The sequence below is a fragment of the Takifugu rubripes genome, chromosome 7 (assembly GCF_901000725.2).
Source record: "Takifugu rubripes chromosome 7, fTakRub1.2, whole genome shotgun sequence".
NCBI lineage: Eukaryota > Metazoa > Chordata > Actinopteri > Tetraodontiformes > Tetraodontidae > Takifugu > Takifugu rubripes.
Window position 1 is genome coordinate 16825784 of NC_042291.1, and position 20000 is coordinate 16845783.

The 20000-nt window shown below is 49.5% G+C and overlaps 2 protein-coding genes across 4 annotated transcripts in view; one reads left to right on the forward strand and one right to left on the reverse strand.

Annotated features, from left to right (window-relative positions):
- Positions 1–15904, forward strand: part of tmem145 (transmembrane protein 145) — a 22153-nt gene extending 6249 nt beyond the window's left edge. Inside the window, exons 2-16 of one of the 3 annotated variants that reach the window (XM_029839328.1) lie at positions 2329–2403; positions 2529–2606; positions 3109–3195; positions 3643–3744; positions 5772–5856; positions 6187–6258; positions 8541–8609; positions 8913–8993; positions 9177–9255; positions 10132–10225; positions 11413–11585; positions 12042–12162; positions 12434–12622; positions 13752–13828; positions 15389–15522. In XM_029839328.1, coding sequence (XP_029695188.1) covers positions 2329–2403; positions 2529–2606; positions 3109–3195; positions 3643–3744; positions 5772–5856; positions 6187–6258; positions 8541–8609; positions 8913–8993; positions 9177–9255; positions 10132–10225; positions 11413–11585; positions 12042–12162; positions 12434–12622; positions 13752–13826 — 1380 coding nt within the window. In that variant the 3' untranslated portion in view covers positions 13827–13828; positions 15389–15522. Of the gene's footprint in view, positions 1–2328; positions 2404–2528; positions 2607–3108; positions 3196–3642; positions 3745–5771; positions 5857–6186; positions 6259–8540; positions 8610–8912; positions 8994–9176; positions 9256–10131; positions 10226–11412; positions 11586–12041; positions 12163–12433; positions 12623–13751; positions 13829–15388 lie in introns of all 3 variants that reach the window. The other 2 variants (XM_029839326.1, XM_029839327.1) reach the window with 2 other exon arrangements.
- A 1677-nt stretch (positions 15905–17581) lies between these two features.
- On the reverse strand, positions 17582–19268 carry mrpl17 (mitochondrial ribosomal protein L17). Its single transcript, XM_003979503.3, has 3 exons — positions 19095–19268; positions 18734–18802; positions 17582–18628 (listed from the first exon to the last, which is right to left on the reverse strand). The coding sequence occupies exons 1-3, from the start codon at positions 19266–19268 to the stop codon at positions 18383–18385; spliced, it is 489 nt and encodes a 162-aa protein (XP_003979552.1). The 3' UTR covers positions 17582–18382.
- Between the last annotated feature and the right edge of the window lie 732 nt (positions 19269–20000).

Consider the following 20000-nt stretch of genomic DNA (forward strand, 5'->3'; position numbering starts at 1 on the left):
CGCTCCATAAGAAAGCAGATATACATCAAATATATCCGGGATTCAACTTTAAATACAAACAAAATGGTGTCATTACAAAATATCTATTTTAAATCCTCTTCTCATTGTGACACGTGCACGTGTTCAGGTTTCTGGAGACCAACTCCAGGGTTAGATCAGCCCTGGGGTGTGTGTGTGTGGGGGTTGTGTGTGTGTGTGGGTGGGGGGACCAGGGTTAGATCAGCCCTGGGGTGTGTGTGTGGGGGTGTGTGTGTGTGGGGGGGGGGGGGGGGGGGGGACCAGGGTTGGTGCTGGAAAACACACAAAGTCAATTCCTGATGGGAGCAAATGAGTTTTCTCTCGTTTGAGTGTTTTATTGATCGAGCCCTCGTGTCAAGTGGGAGCGGAACAAGATGCTCGGTCAGATTCGCTCCAGCTTAATGAAGTGCAGCATTAAAGCCCCCAGATCCCCCCCACCCCCACCCCCCCTCCCCCATGACACAGTCCCTATATTCTCTGATACTGGAAGCATCAGAAACATCAAAGAAACATCAAAGGGCATCGTGCTCGCGGCCAGTTTGGAAACACCAAGAATCTTTATGCAGAATCTTCCTAAATATTCTTCGGTGGTGTGAGGTTCTGCTCGGACCTTAAAGGAGACGTTTGAGGTCCAGGAGGACACGAAGGCCGTCGTAGGAGCACCGTTGCTTCCTGACCCTGGTTTGGCTCCAGAGTTAGTTGCAGTTTAACCGGATCTCATATCCCCCTCTTCCTTCACTGGAATTCTCTCCTTTGTTCTCCATACATACATCAGTTGTATATAAGTGTGTGTGTGTGTGTGTGTGTGTGCGCGCACGCACACACACACACGCACAGCAGCCTCCTCCGTCTCCCCTCTCTCCCCTCTCCTCCGTCTCCCCTCTCTCCCCTCTCCTCCGTCTCCCCTCTCTCCCCTCTCCTCCGTCTCCCCTCTCTCCCCTCTCTTCCCTCCCCTCTCTTCCCTCCCCTCTCTTCTCTCTCCTCCGTCTCCCCTCTCTCCCCTCTCTTCCCTCCCCTCTCTTCCCTCCCCTCTCTTCTCTCTCCTCCGTCTCCCCTCCTCTCCCCTCTCCTCCTCCGTCTCCCCTCTCTCCCCTCCCCTCTCTTCTCTCTCCTCCGTCTCCCCTCTCTTCCCTCTCCTCTGTCTCCCCTCTCTTCCCTCTCCTCTGTCTCCCCTCTCTCCCCTCTCTTCCCTCCCCTCTCTTCTCTCTCCTCCGTCTCCCCTCTCTTCCCTCCCCTCTCTTCTCTCTCCTCCGTCTCTCCTCTGTCTCCCCTCTCTTCCCTCCCCTCTCTTCTCTCTCCTCCGTCTCCCCTCTCTCCCCTCTCCTCCGTCTCTCCCCTCTCTCCCGTCTCCCCTCTCTCCCCTCTCCTCTGTCTCCCCTCTCTCCCCTCTCCTCCGTCTCCCCTCTCTTCCCTCCCCTCTCTTCCCTCCCCTCTCTCTCCTCCGTCTCCCCTCTCTTCCCTCTCCTCCGTCTCTCCTCTGTCTCCCCTCTCTTCTCTCTCCTCCGTCTCCCCTCTCTTCCCTCTCCTCCGTCTCCCCTCTCTTCCCTCCCCTCTCTTCCCTCTCCTCCGTCCTCCCCTCTCTTCCCTCCCCTCTCTTCCCTCTCCTCCGTCTCCCCCTCTCTTCCCTCCCCTCTCTTCCCTCTCCTCCGTCTCTCCTCTGTCTCCCCTCTCTTCCCTCTCCTCCGTCTCCCCTCTCTTCCCTCCCCTCTCTTCCCTCTCCTCCGTCTCCCCTCCCTCCCCTCTCTTCCCTCTCCTCCGTCTCCCCTCTCTTCCCTCCCCTCTCTTCCCTCTCCTCCGTCTCTCCTCTGTCTCCCCTCTCTTCTCTCTCCTCCGTCTCCCCTCTCTTCCCTCTCCTCCGTCTCCCCTCTCTTCCCTCCCCTCTCTTCCCTCTCCTCCGTCTCCCCTCTCTTCCCTCCCCTCTCTTCCCTCTCCTCCGTCTCCCCTCTCTTCCCTCCCCTCTCTTCCCTCTCCTCCGTCTCTCCTCTGTCTCCCCTCTCTTCCCTCTCCTCCGTCTCCCCTCTCTTCCCTCCCCTCTCTTCCCTCTCCTCCGTCTCAACTCTCCCTCTTTTGTAAAACTTTTGTCCTTTTGTTCCCGCTGTTGTTGCTTTTTCTGGCTACGTCTTCGTCAGGTGCGGAACGATTGTCTTGTTTTCCTTTTGAGTACGGTTGTTGCAGGATTTTCCTGCAGGAGTGTGTTCAGATTTCCATGGACCAGATCCATCGGAGAAACGCTGCGATACTCTATGATGGGTTTTGATGGTTGGTTTTGATCCAAAACTGGATCTTAATAACGGTGCATCCTTTTTCCAGGACTGGGTTTTCCTCACGCGCTTCTGCTTTCTCACGGAATTTGGACGTCTAGATTTCCGGTTTCGCTATCCAAAGGTAGGACAGTGTGTGTGTGTGTGTGTGTGTGTGTGTGTGTGTGTGTGTGTGTGTGTGTGTGTGTGTGTGTGTGTGTTCCTTGTCATCTGCCGGTGGAAATGACAGCGTCTCCCTCCTGTGTTCAGTCCCGCTGCTGTCAGAACATTTTGCTCTACTTCGACGACTCTTCCCAGTGGCCAGCTGTGTACAAGAGCCCGGAAAAGGTGAGAAGATGCTGACTCCGCCCTCCACGAGCACATTGTTCAGGAGCAGTGAAGCTGAAGGTCAGGAACAGTTTACAGGAACATGCTCCAGTCAAACCAGTTGGGATTTCACTCAGCCAGGGATGTAATGTTGGTGGTGGATCTGGTGATCCAGGATCTGGTGATCCAGGATCCAGGTTCTTCCTCCCAGGAACATCTTACACCATGTCTGGATTCCTTCTCTTAGAAGAGTCTGTTTTTCTTCTGCTGCTCTATGAGTTGCTCCATTTGATTCCTTCAGTTTGGCCTTTTCAATCTTCTGTTTTTATTATTTGGGGGTTGTTGAAATGTGGCTGATGGAGTGAAGCTGAAAACGTAAATGTGTGGAACCATCTAATCTGGGAGAAGGTCGATCGTGGGACGACAATTTTTGTCTGTTTTGACAAAATGCAAATTTGATTTCTGCCTTTTTTGCCTGGAAACGAGCTGCTTTTGATTGAATTTGGCGAACATCTTCCATCAGAACTGCTATCAGAAGGAGGCGGTGCTGAGGCCGGAGAACAACCAGGTCATCAACCTCACCACGCGCTACACGTGGTCCGGCTGCATGGTAAGAGCACGTGCACGTCCTGATAAAAGCACGAGCGGCAGAATCGTGCTGTTGGCAGACTTGGATGCATCAATTCTCGTCTTCGCGTACGTTCGCTTTGGCTCCGTGAAGCGATTACTGTTGCTTCCACTTCCTGTTTACTGCAGACAGAAACAGGAAGTGGAACAGCATTCCGAGCTAAAGTCCTCTACTGCTGATGCTGCCAGTCCAGCACAGAGGGACCAGTAGAACCGAGTCCACTGGGACTCCTTCGTCTTTCTACCTTTTCCAGGAGCAACTGGCCAGCCGACATTGGAGGGCGGAATCTATTTGTATCGCCGTACATTCGTCTCCCACTCGACTGCGATAATTCCGTGTGTCTCTGAAGTACCCCCCACCCCCACCCCCACCCCCACCCCCACCCCCACCCCCCTCATGCACTGGGTCTCTCATGTCTCTGTCTCTCAGGTGGAGGGAGAGGGAGACCAGCAGGCTTTAAGCTGTGTGGGTGGCCGGAGTTTCCGCTCGGTGAGGGAGAGATGGTGGTACATCGCTCTCAGCAAGTGTGGGGTAAGGCCTGACCCACCCGACCCCCCCATAAAGGCATCTGGCACATCTGGAGACACATTAGTCCCTGTGAAGAGTTTGTATGAAGAGACTATAGTTGTGTAAGGCAGCAGCCCCCCCCCCCCCCCCAGAGCTGCAGCAGGGAGACAAGAGCAACTTCTAATTCAGAAATCACTTATTTCCAGTGTCAGTGACTCAGTGATATGTAAACACCCCCTCAGCCCCCCTCCTGTGTGTGTGTGAGTGTGCGTTTGTGTGTGAGTGTGTGTGTTAGAGCGGGAGCAACACTCCCTGCTGAATATCAGTGTTTCTGCCTGCCTGTCAGTGTCATATTCTGGGATGTCGGTGTGTTTCCATGTGTGAAAGCTTGTTTTGCTGGGTGTGTGTTGTGGTGACGCCTGAGAGCGCCGACTGAAGGGAGTATTATTAGAAGGATGCTTCCTGAGGACCGGCGTGGGGCGCCACATCACGCCACACAGACACACTGCACGATGCTGTGGGACTATAGATTCTATAGGATACAAGCTGGTCCCCACTCTCGGGGACGTGGCACCTGGTGCACGGTCCCGTGGACACATTCTGCTCTTCCATTCACACTGTGTGTGTGTGTGTGTGTGAGTCTGTGTGTGTATGTGTGAGTCTGTATCTCTATATCTCTATCTCTGTACCTGTATCTCTGTACCTGTATCTCTGTATCTGTATCTCTGTATCTACTGCATCGATCTATCTTATACTTTTATCCCCTCTGTTTTTTAATCCTAATTTTTTCAGTATTACAGAGTCTTCCTGTGGTTTTAAACTCTTTATCTCTCTCCTGGTTCTTTCCATCGGTATTGATTTTGTGGCCATGCACGCTCCGTGCACGCTCCGTGCACGCTCCGTGCACGCTCCCACCCTGTTTGATGGAGGGACTGAGATGTATTCTGAGCCAAATAAAATCAAAGTCCCCCCTTTTCCCTGCCAACCACACCAGCTTTGAACTCGTGTGAGTGAGTGTGTGTGTGTGAGTCTGTGTGTGTGTGAGTGTGTGTGAGTGTGTGTGTGTGTGTGTGTGTGAGTCTGTGTGTGTGTGAGTCTGTGTGTGTGTGCGTGTGTGTGTGTGTGTGTGTGTGAGTGTGTGTGTGTGTGTATGTGTGAAATGAGCTTTCTGTGCTCTGATCGTCACCCTATTCTTGTGTGTCTTCACCCTGTGTGTGTTCTCAACACTTTCCACTTGTACTTAAACACACACCGCTCACGTTGTCACACACAGATGCTACGTGTTTGTCTCCTTCATGTTAATGCTGTGAAAAAGCATCTGCTCCCTTCAGGATGTCGTGCTTTTAGCATTTAGCCGCACTGGGTCTTTGGGATTTAGATGATGGCTGAAGTGATGGATGGACCTGATGGAGCCTCTGGAGGAGCCACCAGCAGGTCCACTTGTGATTGGCTTTAAGAAGGTTTTGAGTGTGTTTGTGATGCTGTAGCAGGGCCCCACCAGTCCGTACGTGCTGGAACCCCCCCCCCCCCCCCCCCCCAGTGTGGGTGGAGTAGGAGTGGGGTCTAAATTCCTCCAGTGATGGAGAACATTGCTGCCGTGCTGCAGGACAGGAGCAGCTATCAGGTCCAGGGACAGCAACGTTTCTCAGGTTGGAGGCTTTGAGAAGCGTTTGAGAGCGCTTTGATCATTTCAGCTTCCTTTGAGGAAGTGAAACGTGCAACATTTTCCACATTTTCCACATTGATAGTCTCCTTCTTCTGGAAACACAACAGCAGAAAGGCTCCATCAGATGGTTGGTTCTGTTGATCCGGGTTATCACGTTACTCCAGCCCACCGGAGCTTCTGGGGTCTTTTCTAAATCATACTGTAAAGTTTGGGTTTTATCAGCACCTGCTCCTTAACTGCTCTGTACATGTGCACATCCCATAATCCTGATCCCTTCTACTCTCTAATGACGCCCACCAAACACCCCCCTCCTGACTGACTAACTCCAGGCTAACGTGAGCCCTCCCCACCCTTGAAGACGACCTTCTGCTGTTCTCCACCCCAGGGCGATGGCCTGCAGCTGGAGTATGAGATGAAGCTGACCAACGGCCAGTCTTTCTGGACGCAGCATTTCTCCGCAGACGAGTTTGGTAAGCAGACGCAGGGAATGCCGAGGAAATATCCGGCGGGATGAGCCAGCAGCACTTAGCACAGCCCATAAAGTGGAGGAACGGCTGAACTAATGAACGATGGTGGATGAACGCATGCGGCTCATGTAGCCTCGAAATGGATCCTCCCAGCTTCACTGATTCTGGATCTGCTTCTGAACTGAATCAGTATCCTCAATTTGTTCCTGCCTCAAGTGATTCCTTCTGCCTTCACTTCTCCTCCTCAAGTCCTCTCAACATCCATGTTTTAGTTGGGACATCGTGCTTTTTATTCTTATGTATCTTTTACTGTTTTTCTCTTCTCGACCGCAGGAATCTTGGAGACAGACATCACGTTTCTGGTCATCTTCTCCATGGTGTTCCTCCTCTCTTGCTACTTTGCCTGTAAGTATGGTCTGTTCCACCTAATTTTAGCTCTTTTCTCTCCTCTTTCTTGAAGATGATCATTTATTCTGACTTTAAAAGGCTCTGAGTGCCCTGTTCATTACATTTGTTATAAAACTGACATGGAAGGTGAGTAAGTCTTGTAAGTGTTTCCTCTGAGAACTAATGGTGGAGAAATGTGCCAGAGGTCCCATCCCTGGTCCCATCCCTGGTCCCATCCCTGGTCCCATCCTTGGTCCCATCCTTGGTCCCATCCCTGGTCCCATCCCTGGTCCCATCCTTGGTCCCATCCTTGGTCCCATCCCTGGTCCAATCCCTGGTCCCATCCTTGGTCCCATCTCTGGTCCCATCCCTGGTCCCATCCTTGGTCCCATCCCTGATCCCATCCTTGGTCCCATCCTTGGTCCCATCCCTGGTCCCATCCCTGGTCCCATCCTTGGTCCCATCCCTGGTCCCATCCCTGGTCCCATCCTTGGTCCCATCCCTGGTCCCATCCTTGGTCCCATCCCTGGTCCCATCCCTGGTCCCATCCTTGGTCCCATCCCTGGTCCCATCCTTGGTCCCATCCTTGGTCCCATCCCATGTCCCATCCCTGGTCCCATCCTTGGTCCCATCCCTGGGTTCCCCATCCCTGGTCCATCCTTGGTCCCATCTTGGTCCCATCCCTGGTCCCATCCTGGTCCATCCCTGGTCCCATCCCTGGTCCCCATCCTTGGTCCCATCCTTGGTCCCATCCCCTGTCCCATCCCTGGTCCATCCCTGTCCCATCCTTCGGTCTGGTCCCATCCCTGGTCCCATCCTGGTCCCATCCCTGGTCCCATCCCTGGTCCCATCCCTGGTCCCATCCTTGGTCCCATCCCTGGTCCCATCCCTTGGTCCCATCCCTTGGTCCCATCCCTGGTCCCATCCCTGGTCCCATCCCTGGTCCCATCCCTGGTCCCATCCTTGGTCCCATCCCTGGTCCCATCCCTGGTCCCATCCCTGGTCCCATCCCTGGTCCCATCCCTGTCCATCCTGGTCCCATCCCTGGTCCCATCCCTGGTCCCATCCCTGGTCCCATCCCTGGTCCCATCCCTGGTCCCATCCCTGGTTCCCTCCCTCTGATATTGGTCATTTCGGGCTACTCATAGGATCCATGGAGCTTTTATTAAATTACCTCCATTTTACAAACCCCAAATCCATTAAAGTTGAAGCAGTGAGTAGAACGTAAATAAAAACAGCACATGATGATTCAGAATCCTTTTTAACCTAAATTCAGTTGAATACACAAGATTTTAACGTTCACACCGATAAACCTGATCGATCTTTGCAAATATTCACTCATCTTGAGTTTGACGTCTGCGACACATCCAACAAAAGCTGAAGTCTGACGGGTGACCGGGTTAATTGGCGTCCAGGTTAACGGGTGACTGGGTTAATGGGCGTCCAGGTTAACGGGTGACCGGGTTAACGGGCGTCCAGGTTAATGGGTGACCGGGTTAATGGGTGACCGGGTTAATGGGCGTCCAGGTTAATGGGTGACCAGGTTAATGGGTGACCGGGTTAATGGGTGACCGGGTTAACGGGCGTCCAGGTTAATGGGTGACCGGGTTAACGGGCGTCCAGGTTAATGGGTGACCGGGTTAATGGGTGACCAGGTTAACGGGTGACCAGGTTAACTTCTGCCAAAGGTTCAACGATGGCTCGAGCGTCGCAGCTTTGTGATGAACTGCACGAGCAGAAAGTGCAACCGTTTAAGAACGCTGGGGTTTGCTAACTGGTGGGTTTGCTAACTGGTGGGTTTGCTAACTGGTGGGTTTACTAACTGGTGGGTTTGCTAACTGGTGGGTTTACTAACTGGTGGGTTTGCTAACTGGTGGGTTTGCTAACTGGTGGGTTTCCTAACTAAACACATGAGCAGCCCAGCTGAGCCCGTATTCAGCTCGTGCGTGTGCACGTTGTGAGCACTACAGGTGCAGTGGTGTCGCACTATAAACGCACTGGGACCAGGTGCTGCTATGACATTTATAATGAAAGTTATAAAAATGATATTATATTGTAGAAATGTATCATTTCTACAAGCATGTTATGGCTGATGTGATGAGTTCATGAAGTGAAAAACCTTTAAAATGGGGCTCAAACAGACGACGCAGACAGAAGATGTCAAAGCTTTGGCAAAGCTGGTCCATCAGAGACGTGCACGTTTGCTCCTTGCTCCTGGTCTTTGCTCGTCCTCCATCTGTTGCTGTTTCCAGGCCCGTGCAAACATCCCATCCAGCTCTTCCTCCTCTTTCCTCCTGCAGATCATCTGAAGGGACGGCAGCTTCTTCACACCACCTACAAAATGTTCATGACGGCAGCAGGTGTGGAAGGTAAGAGCTGCTTCCCTCTGACGGGTAGTCCTGGCACATGGGAACGCGACGCAGCCTTTCCTAGCTTACATCTGTTAATATATTCCCAATGTGCAGATATAACCCCCATTCTTTCTTCTTGTTCATCCCTTTGGTTTCCCATCTGTTCCCTCCCTTTTTTTACCCTCTCTGCTTCTCTTTCTTCTCATTTTCTTGGTCTCTGATGTTTACGTATCCGACGTGTTGTCCCGATTCCCAACATGCACATTTTCCTGTTCTTCCCTCCACGCCTGGTTTTTCTCCGTGCATCTTCCCTCCCGGCAGTGCTCAGCCTGCTCTTCCACTGTGTCTACTGGGGCCTGTATGCTCGGGACGGGGTCGGCAACAGCAGCCTGAAAATCCTGGGTGAGTTCTGCAGCCGAGACCCGACCACCACGCCTGATTCTGCATGTGTGTGTGTGTGTGTGTGTGTGTGTGTGTGTGTGGTGACCTGATTTTTATCTTTCCACACCGATATCAGGGGTTCTGAAACCACAGTCCAATTACCCTTTGTCTTCTCTTTCTGTCTCAATTTCCGCTTGTCTCCAGGGAAATTACTTTTCTCCGTCAGTTTCCTGGTGTTCCTGCTGATGCTCATATTGTTGGGGAAAGGATTCACTGTGACCAGGTGGGGGCTTGTGCCTTTCTGCAGCTTTCTTCAGTGTGTGTTTGCCACTGTCAGTCATCCACCCGTGACCTGCAGCTTATGATACGACAGCTTTCTGGTGTGGAAAACCCGTGAATGTCCCGGAGCAGGTGTTGTTAAAGATAAGTTGAGCCATCCATAATGTATCAATTCCTCCACCTCCGCTTCTATCTTGCTCCATTCTAAATAAATGACTTTCTCGCTGGAATATGATGTTGCAGATGTTACCAGCTTCAATTCTAAACTGCAGTTATCAGCCGTGCCAGCGGTTCTAACAGTAAGGTTACCTTTGTGGGACGCCGTTCACAGAACTGAGCTTCTGAGAAGAAGAGAAGCCGCTGAGGCCACGTCTCCGATAGGGTTTGAATTTGGACGTCCGTCACTGCTCATATTTGGAAGATTGATCCTGTTTCAGACCCACTCGGAAGTGATGCAGCCAAGAAAAGGGGAAAATGAGGCTTTTGCCCTGCTCCTGGTCCAGAAGAATCTGGGATCTCTCACTTATTAAAACTTTTTAAATCCCCTTGAAAGAAACTCAGAACTGCATCTTCATCATCCTCTTCATCAGCCAATGACCTGTTTCTCAGTAATAAGTGTAGAGTTTGGGGATAACTACCTGTGGCCCACTCAGAAGCTGCTGAACCCTCCACACAACCATGTTTGGGGAATTCTGCAGCGTCAGTCGGTGAATTGGGATTTCATAAAAATTCAGGTTTTAATCTGTTGTTGCGCTCTGTAGCGGAGAACAGCTGTTGGTTTTTAAATGAAGCCGCCTTTTCAGACCCCTCACCTGTGTGTGTGTGTGTGTGTGTGTGTGTGTGTGTGTGTGTGTGTGTGTGTGTGTGTGTGTGTGTGCAGGGCCAGGATCAGTCACAGTGGGTCAGTTAAGCTGAGCATCTATATGACTGTCTACACCATCACCTACGTCATCCTCTTCATCTACGAGGCAGAGGTAGCAGCACCCTGCACCAACCTCCTCCACACTCTCGTGACGTTGTTACAGATTTATTACATGTGTTGAAAATCACTAAACGTGAGCGCTTGTTTTCTATCACGCTGTAACTTCTGCTTGAACTGGAAGTGGTAGAACATTTACAAAGTAGGTGCTGAAGGAAGATTTCAGCTGGTATCAGAGACTAAACCCGGACCACCAACCGACCTGCACGCGCCCTGTGCACGGTGAACGGAAGTGACTGAGATTATAAAGCTTAAAGCTGTTTTCTCGGGGTTTTCAGGAATTGCTATTGGCGCGCTACGAGATTCCTCACACACATTAATGACAGCCCCCCGGGTGTGTGAGGGTGGAAACAGATTTCACTAGCGATCGTGTTTGAGTGTCTGAGCTCATGAATTAATAACGGCGTCAGCTGCGTCTCGCTGCGTGCTGCAGCGGCTTCGCCAGTCTCACCGTTTCCAAAATAGATTTCTCTCATCTGCTCCGATGCTGTGTTGTAAAATAAAACGCTGAAAGTGGGAGTCTCACTGTTTGTGGCTTTAAAATAAAGCTGCTCAGAAGTGAAAAGCTAAACCTGCAGTCCTGCTGCTGCAGTCATCACAATTAATGGGAAACACTCACAAATTTATTGTGCACCTAGGAGCCACTGATGCCAGTTGCGTAACGCTAATAACAACCTGAGCGATGAGATCCTCTGGAGCCTGAAGCCGTCGCTCTCGCTGCAACGCTGAGGCGCGAAGCAGCGTGATTTATCTGCCCTCTCACGTGGTCGCTGCTATTAAAGAGCTCAAACTCAGGGGAGTTCCTGCTAAGAATCTACCAAACTAGGTTACTACTGCAGCTAATATAAAGATCCGAGAGGGCTTCCCGTGCACTTGGGAGTTGGTCCTAAAGAGGTCGACACTGACAGATGTATTATGTAGGAAGCGTAACCCTGTATGGCGGCTAACGCTACCCCCTCACCGTGCTGTGAAACACAATCCAGCATCCGCAGATGCGTGCACGCGTGCCACATTCGCCCACGCTGCTGATGACCTATTTGTGGAGTGTCGATGTCAAAGACGGGCAGATCGTGCAGCCTGAGCTCTGTCCTCGGCTCAGGAAGTAGGACACAGGCTCCTGCTTCTTTAGGAGTTTGTCTAAGTGTTTAACTTCTTTGGCCTGATCTGATGTTTTGTCGGCAGTTCTTTGACCCGGGCGAGGTGCTCTATGCCTACGACAGCCCCGCAGGTTACGGGCTGATGGGTCTGCAGCTGCTGGCCTACGTGTGGTTCTGCTATGCTGTCCTGGTGTCTCTGAAGCACTACCCAGAGAAGCAGCCCTTCTACGTCCCCTTCTTCACCACATACACGCTCTGGTAACATTAACATTCACTCCCTTTGACAGATGGGCTGGGAAATGCAGTCAGCGGTTCGCATCTCATTTGAATTGAATAAATGATATTCTGTAAAATAAAAGGGGAAATCTGCTGGTTTACACCCACTAATGATGCATATTTTTCACATATTACGTGGCCAAACTCCTGCAGGTAGCTGTTCTTGAGCTGATGAGGTCTCCATTAGAATCGGCTGCCCTCCTACGGGGGGTGTGGTGGCTTCAGCACAGGCTGAGTCTATCGGAGTCTCAGTTCATTGAAGACCATTAGGAAAAGAAATGAATATTATCTCTGCATTTCTCTCTCCTTGCAGCCGCAGTCTCCCACCTCATTATCCACACATCTGCTCCAGTCCTTATCATTTGGCCTCTCATCGTCAGCTTTGTTCTCATCGGTGTCGACAGTATCAGCTAAATCGGCCTCGCTTGTCTCCTCCAGGTTTTTCGCCGTGCCTGTTATGGCTCTGATTGCCAACTTTGGGATTCCACGCTGGGCCCGGGAGAAGATCGTCAATGGCATTCAACTGGGGATCCATCTGTATGCTCACATGGTCTTTCTGGTTGGTAGGACGAGCTGGGCTCTCCCTACTTGAGGATCATTTTTGCCACATTGATTCCTGATTTATTCACCATTCTCAAGTCAAAGCTGCTTGATGCTGATTGGCTCTTGCTCTTATCATCGTCTGCTTCTGTTCACCTCCAACCTTCTCTGCTGATGAGCGAGACTCGTGCTCGTGGCTACACGCTGCTACGGGTTTGGGTTCTCTTAGTCACGCTGAGGACCTCTGACCTCTGACCTTCTCGATAACCACAGCTTTACTTTTGTCTTAGGCTATCACCCGACCTTCAGCTGCCAACAAAAACTTTCCGTATCATGTTCGAACATCTCAAATTGGAATCTTGATGTCCAGTCCCAAAGGCGAGGAGGGGGCGGAGGGCTTCCCCCACCACGCCTACGGAAACAGCTCCTTCCTGGGAGACTCTCAGCCCAACTTCACTGAACTCTTCTCCATCCAGTCAGTGAGTATTCAGACGCTTGATAAAAAGTGTTTTTCATTGAGCCAAACCTAACCCCCCCACACCTGAGGTCCCACCTGACTCCTCTGCGTGACCCAAGTGATACAGACTATAAATACGAACACAGAATAACGAATAGAAATAACAAGTGAAATAAACGAGTATGGGTCTGATAATATAGATCCGATTCCTCTGGCACGGCGAGCTCTCCTGTCGCTCCATCAGCCCCAGGGGGGGGGGGGGGGGGGGGGGGGGGGGGCAGCCAAATTTAGCATTAGACTGAAAGAGCCTCATGATTAATTCCCCTCCATACGTTTGAATTAGCGACCAAATGCACGTTAGAAGACATTTCTTCACACATATCATGTGCTATTTGACTCATTTCTCATCCAGCATTAGTTTAGCAGCTTCGCTCTGTGTTTTGTAATGAGAAAGTCCTTGATTGTAGGTAGTTGAAGACATCCATGCTTGGTAGTTCACGTTCCTCCCAAAGCTGATTTTAAGGTGGACAGTGTTGCTGAGACCATCCTGCCGCCTTTTTCTAACCTGTATCTAGTTTAGAGGCCACAAAATTATTAGAAATCCAGTGTTTGTAAGTGCTAAACGTCTGGACAGGCCAAATGTAGTTGTAATTCCATAATTTAAAGTGATTCTGTTCCAGTCGCCCATATTCATTTTATTTGGCCGTCTTGGATGGCGAGGACAGAAAGACGATCCTTTTGAGCCCAGATTATTAACAATTTTAGTTATGCAGCCCAAAAATAACAGCTCAGATTTCGATTTTGAACCCTCTCTCGCTTTAGGCTTCTTGGTCCAGATCCATTTTGGGATTAGCTTGTCCAGTTCGGGACACCTGGGGAGTCACTAGGTGTCATATAGCAGCTCAGGCAGCCTGTTTCTCGCTGTGGCCCGTAGAGATAACCATGGTCATCCTTAATAACGTAATGTTTAAACCCACCTAAATCCATAATAATAATAATTTATGAATTTATTAATAATAAATTATTATTAGTATGTCTGATAAAAAGGCAGAGTGAGCCGGAGTCAGTGGTCCCTTCATCTTGGATTTTGGATCTGATTATAAGCTTTGTGACTAGTTGATGAAGTTTGGGCTGATTAGGAATCGTTTCAGGAGTTCGGATCAGCTCGATGGCATCGAAGGGACCTCCAGCGAGTCCTCCTCTTTACCTTCTGGGTGTGTCATTAAAGGTGACAGCGACGTTGATGTTGCCCCTCCGACCCCCCCAGGATCTTTCTGAATCCTGTCTGATCCTGTCTTGCTAATGTTTCCTAAATCTTCTCATCAGCTGGCCCAGTTGTCTGTGTTAATTCATTGTGATTGATTCTGTAATTGATTGTTTTGGTGCTCGTACCCTGCTCACACAATTCCATTTGCATAGCTTTGCTGTCTCTTTCTCATTAATTAAGCTGTTTAGGCCTCTTTGGTTGCTGCTCATCATGTCTTCCAGCTCTTGCTGTTCCTTTCTCTTCTTCTGGGTTGTAGAGGAGACGTTTAGCTCTAAATACGCCCGTGCTCACTCCAACCGATACGGGAGTTTCAGGTCATTTGCATCAAGATATTTAGGAATGTAATTAATTGTAATTAAAAATGTAATTAACCAATCAAATGTGTCATTAAATGACCATTGTTTAGTCGATGGTCAATAACGGGGGCCTGATTGGATAACGAACTGGGAGGATCTTTCTGGTTCTGACTGGTGTGGTGTCTCCTTCAGACTGGTTGCTTCTCCACATGTCCACAAGACCCGACCTGACGACTACTAGATACAGGTGTCCACATCTGGGGGCGTGTCACAGTTAAACGCTGCTGTCATATTATTGAGACTGTAGCCGTTGAGCTAAAGTACACAAATAATAAATGTAGGGAATAACAAGATAAAATAACTGGATTGGGACAGGAAGCAGCAACATCTAAGCACTTTGCAGCATTTTCATGTTTATGAAGGATCCTTGTCCTAGAGTACGGTGAAGTATGCTACGCCCAACACACCGTAGAACCACAATAGCCAAGAATTGGACTGACATAAGTGTCCAGTTGGTCCTGGGGGGGCACAATTCTGGGCTGCACCTTGAACCTGGAACATTCCTTCAAGAACAAAGACTTATAAATGATATATTTCTACTTTAATTTAAATTAAAGGCCCTGTTTCTCTCTGTAGCCTTGGGAGCACCACGAGGAGCCCAGAAATCCCAACTTGGCTCTGCAACATGGTAGTTTAGTCTGGGAATTTTCCGTTACTGTTGTAGTTGTCGTGGTTTTGGACTAGACATTTTTGAAATGTGCTCCATATACGTTCAGCCACTAACGAGCCATCAGGAAATGTGTAGTTCTTTATAAAGGATTGTCGCACGGAGATAAAACCTGGTTTTTTTCACACCAAATCAAATTCGGTAGTTTTAGGAAATGAGACAATCGCGATGACGTCATTCTGAAAATGCACTAAACTTAAATCTGTAAATGTGGAATTAAAAACAACAACCGGTAGAACGACCAGAAGTGTGTGTTCTTAAAGCAGCAGCTACGAGGCCTTCAGGGCTTCCCAGTTAATGGAAATAACACAATGACTCCACCAAATGATCGATTCCACCAGAAGCCTCAGACCTTTTTGGATTTTTTTGATGTGAAGATGTTGGGACGGTTTCATTCATCATAAATTTAAACTATTATGTGTCAGAAATGGTTAAGAAATATAGCAAACGTGTATTTCCTCTCTGCTGCTGCTGACGTGACCCATTTTATCCTTCTAGGACCCCGTGAAGACGGTGGAGGAGACGGTGGCCCGTAAAGGACCCGAGGTTCCGAGGAACAGCGAGCACAAGATCATCACAACTGCTGCTGACCTGTCATCAGGACTGGCCCCTCCCCCGCCCCCCATCCCCCCACGCCCGGCCGCACGCTCGCCCCCGCTGCCGCCTCGACTCCCGTCCTTCACTGAGTATTTCAGCATGCAGAGTGGAGGAGGAGGAGGAGGAGGAGGAGGAGGAGGAGGAGGAGGAGGAGGAGGAGGAGGAGGAACAGGCGTCGGGACCAAGGCCTGAGAGGGAGAGAGCGATGGTGGGGAGGTTGGCAACGACGGGCGAACAGAATTACAAAGTAGAGAAAGTGTTTCTGTTAATAATAAAAATGTTCAGAAAAAGGGACAGAAGTGCTGAACTTGTTCCAGAATAAAGAAGCAATAAATATTTAATTCTGACCAGTCAAAGGCAGAGAGGGAGGAAGAGGAGAGGGAGGAAGAGGGGAGGGAGGAAGAGGAGAGGGAGGAAGAGGGGAGGGAGGAAGAGGAGAGGGAGGAAGAGGGGAGAGAGGAAGAGGAGAGAGGAAGAGGGGAGGGAGGAAGAGGAGAGGGAGGAAGAGAGGAAGAGGAGAGGGAGGAAGAGGGGAGGGAGGAAGAGGGGAGAGAGGAAGAGGAGAGGGAGGAAGAGGGGAGAGAGGAAGAGGAGAGGGAGGAAGAGGGGAGAGAGGAAGAGGAGAGGGAGGAAGAGGGGAGAGAGAGGAAGAGGGGAGAGAGGAAGAGGAGAGGGAGGAAGCTGTGACGGGCAGAATGAGCAACGTTCTCAAAATGCATTGATTCAAAGCTTCTCAGGAGGATGAGGAGGAGGATGAGGATGATGATAATGAGAATGAGGAGGATGATGATGATGATGAGGAGGAGGATGATGAAGATGATGATAATGATGAGGATGTGCACCTGCAACAGTGTAAATAGCTCAACCTGGGAAGACCAACGGCTCTGTAGAGGTTTCATTTCAACACATAGAGGAGGTCCACCAGGTTCCACCATCAGCAGGTTCTGTTGCCATGACATCACAGACATCTTTTATGTTCCACACATTTTGATAAAACATATTTATTGGACAGTGCTGCTTCATTTATATTCTAATATGCTTTCATCACCGTTGGAAATTGATATGCTGATGTTTAAATGTGAAATGTCATGTTTACCGTAGGAACTTGTAAACCGCATGTTTGTACCGTACTTCCTGTCCAGACGCTAACGTTTGTACGTCATGGTGACCATAAACGCTTTTGTGTGTATTGAAAGGTAGAATCTCACAGAAGCTTACAAAAGGATTTCGTTTGACCGGAAATAATGTGCTGATTCTCACTTCAGTGGATACTCGGAATGAAGATGATATGAATTTTAATTGGACTTCAAAGATTTGGACAGTGTGTGTGTGTGTGTGCGTGTGCGTGGACACTGGTGAATGTTCTGATAGAGCACAAGGACCGAGGCGACTCTCCTGCCGGATGTTTCTCGCCTCTTCCTGCTTCCACCTGGTTGTTTTCTGCTGCAGGTGAACCGAGGCGTCGGTGCCCGCGTGTCCTGCATGGAGCCCTTTAATGTTCCCGCGTCTCCCTGATGACGTCACCTCCGAGGAATGCTCCCGTCACGCGGCAGCATTCCGGACGTGTGAATATCGTTGTCTTGGAGTGGGGACGTTTGAGAGGAGCTGTTCCTGTCCATCTCTTCCCTGGAGCTCAGTGTGAAAATGACCGAACACTAATTCTCTCACCTGTTTTTCTTCTTTGAATCGACATTTGCTTAAAATCCGCCCGTTCGGCTCTTTACCTGCTCGGACGACGGGTTGTTTTTGTCTGCTTTATATCAGACCTGTCGGCCATTTTGTCCGCTGTTGCCTGTTGTTACGGTTGCCATGGATACGCTGAGGGGCCAGTGGAGCTGATCGACTCACCTTTGGTGAACGTGGCGGGGTGACACACGTGCATGATAGAAACGAGCACAGCGTTTAGGCCACTCAGAAGCAAAGAGCACATCACTGTTCCAATGGTGTCACATGACTAAAGCTGTACAGATACTTTTTTTTTGCCAAATTAATAAAAGATGGTTTTTATTAGAGGTCATGTCTTTGTTTGTCTCTAATTATTAGCTTTTATTCTCTTTACCTGATGGGACAAGGAAATCATATAGATATTTTATGCTATATTTTCTCAACCAACCACAGGAAATAAACTAACTCGTTCAGGAACAGCATCACATGAAAACTTACACTTTAGCAATCATTTCTTTTTCTTCATCAGAGGAAATATTTCCTTTTCCGCCATTCGGAAGAGAGGCGAGGAGTTAACCTTCCTGTGCTGGTGCCGTAGCCGGCCTTTAGCCTTTAGCCGTTAGCATCTGAACAAATGCACCCAAAAAAGCCCAAACCATCGGTGGAAATGCTCGACATAACGAGCCAAACATAACGAGCTGCTCCGGCTCCTCTTGATGGATCAAACACTTCAGTTCAAATGCACGTAAATAAACCTGTGTTTAAAGTGAAGCAGCAGTTCACTAAAGACTGATACATTTTTACTCATCGTTGACCTTGAAGGATTCTAAATTCTGTGTTCCCAACGATGGCAGAAATGAAAACACCACCAATAGAGAGTAGCTCTATATAAGTGGAGAGTCAAATCCTGACTCCGCCCACTGATGTCACATGTTCTAATGTATATGGTCAATACATTTCTTTTGTGTTCTAGTTATGCACCTTTGGGAAATACAGCATTTAGGATTATGGAGGGTTTTAAAGTAGATTCCAGGCATTTTGTAACATGTTGACCCGGTTGCTCCAAACAACCCTCAACTGTCTGAAGAACTGGACACTGCAGGAGGTTCTCATATTTATAGACAAACATTACGCAATCCAACATTAATACTAGTCCAGATCTTATCTGTCACGAGGAACTAGACTCTCCCATGGTTGAGAGCCATGTCGTGGCCCCGTGCCGAGCACCAACTAAACTCTGCACTGTTCTGCCTCCTGTCTGTAGCCCTTCAGCAGCTGGTTGATGAGCCAGAGTTCATTTGGTTTTTTCACAGGATAAAGTGGAGGGAGGGGGTTGCCTTTGTACTCCAGTACCGCCATCTTGGCCCTGTCCAGGTTCGCTCTGTTGGGGATGCGCGCCATCCTTGTGTAACCGTTCGCCCGAGTCTCGAACCTCGGTGCCAGGACCTTGAAGAGCTTCGGGACCAGGTCTTTTTCCTGAAGAGATACAAACAGACTCAAATGAGAACGACGACACCCCATCACGAATGGAAATGTAGACAAACTAAAAGTTCCACCAGCCAAGCTGAAGCAGAGACTCACCGTCAGCCAAAAACTGGCCATTTTCATTGCCTTCTCATCTGTGTCTCCCTTTTTAGCATAATCGATCAGCTGAGGAAACCAGGCCAGAAAACACATTGCATCAGTTTTGGTGGGAATAAAATGTCCTTTATTCCTACACATTTGGATGCTGAACCAACAATGTCAGTGAGACTGAGACACTCAATCTGACAACACTCACAAGTGAATAATTAAGGCTCCAACTAACCACTGATCATTCAATTAAGAAAGATTTCTTCCAACAATCAGAAACGTCACTAAAATGACTGGAGCGGCTCTGTTCGGTACCAAATGAAGAAATAATGAAGCTTCGCGGCGATGGCGGAATTCACTGCGACGCTACCTTTTCGGCGTAAAATCGGACTTCATCGGCTCTGGCCGCCGTGGTTTCTATCCTCTCATGTCGGACAAGTCCTGTTAAAATGTTCCGTAAGATATTGATTCGGGACTCCGGGCCCAGACCCATTTTACGGGCCACCCGACCGTGAGAGATAAACAGCTGCAACGTAAGGCGCATTTTGCCCAGCTAGAGTCCGCGAAAACACACGAAATGAACAATTTCTAGAGACAAAAAAATTCCGAATGACGCTGAAAATGATCATGTGAAAGTATCATAAAAACGCGACTTAAACGTTGGCAAAGCTCCACTTAAGGTCAACGCGGAGTGGAGCGCGTCGGCATGTGAGGTCCGTCACTAAATGGGTCCGGCTTGAACACGTACGGTGCAGCAAAAGTTCCGCCCGTCAGTTCCGTAAGAACACACTCACACACAAACACTCACTCTCACAAAGACACACACACACATGCACATTACACCTTTCAAAATATTACGTTTAAAAAAAATATGTGCGCGTGTGTGCGCAAATGTGCGCGCATGTGCGCGTGTGTGCTTACGGAACTCACTAACTCACATTCACACCCACACTCACTACACACACATGCACATTAGACCTTTCAAAATATTACGTAAAAAAAATACGTGCGCGTGTGTGCGCGCATGTGCTTATGAACTCACTCACTCACACACCCCCACACACACTCACTCGCACACTCACACAGACACACACACATGCACATTAGACCTTTCAAAATATTACGTAAAGAAAACTACGTGCGTGTGCGCGTATGTGCGCGCGCGTGCTTACGGAACTCTCTCACTCACTCATTCTCACACTCACTCACTCACACTCACACAGACACAAACACGAGCGAGTGTGCTCACGGAACTAACTCACACAAACTCTCACTC

Excerpts from the sequence above, each read along its gene's own strand:
- mrpl17 (XM_003979503.3), bottom strand. The coding sequence starts at position 19,268 with ATGCGCCTTACGTTGCAGCTGTTTATCTCTCACGGTCGGGTGGCCCGT. Across the intron at positions 18,803-19,094 it reads TCCGATTTTACGCCGAAAAG|CTGATCGATTATGCTAAAAA; the intron begins GTAGCGTCGCAG and ends TGGTTTCCTCAG. Across the intron at positions 18,629-18,733 it reads TGGCCAGTTTTTGGCTGACG|GAAAAAGACCTGGTCCCGAA; the intron begins GTGAGTCTCTGC and ends GTATCTCTTCAG.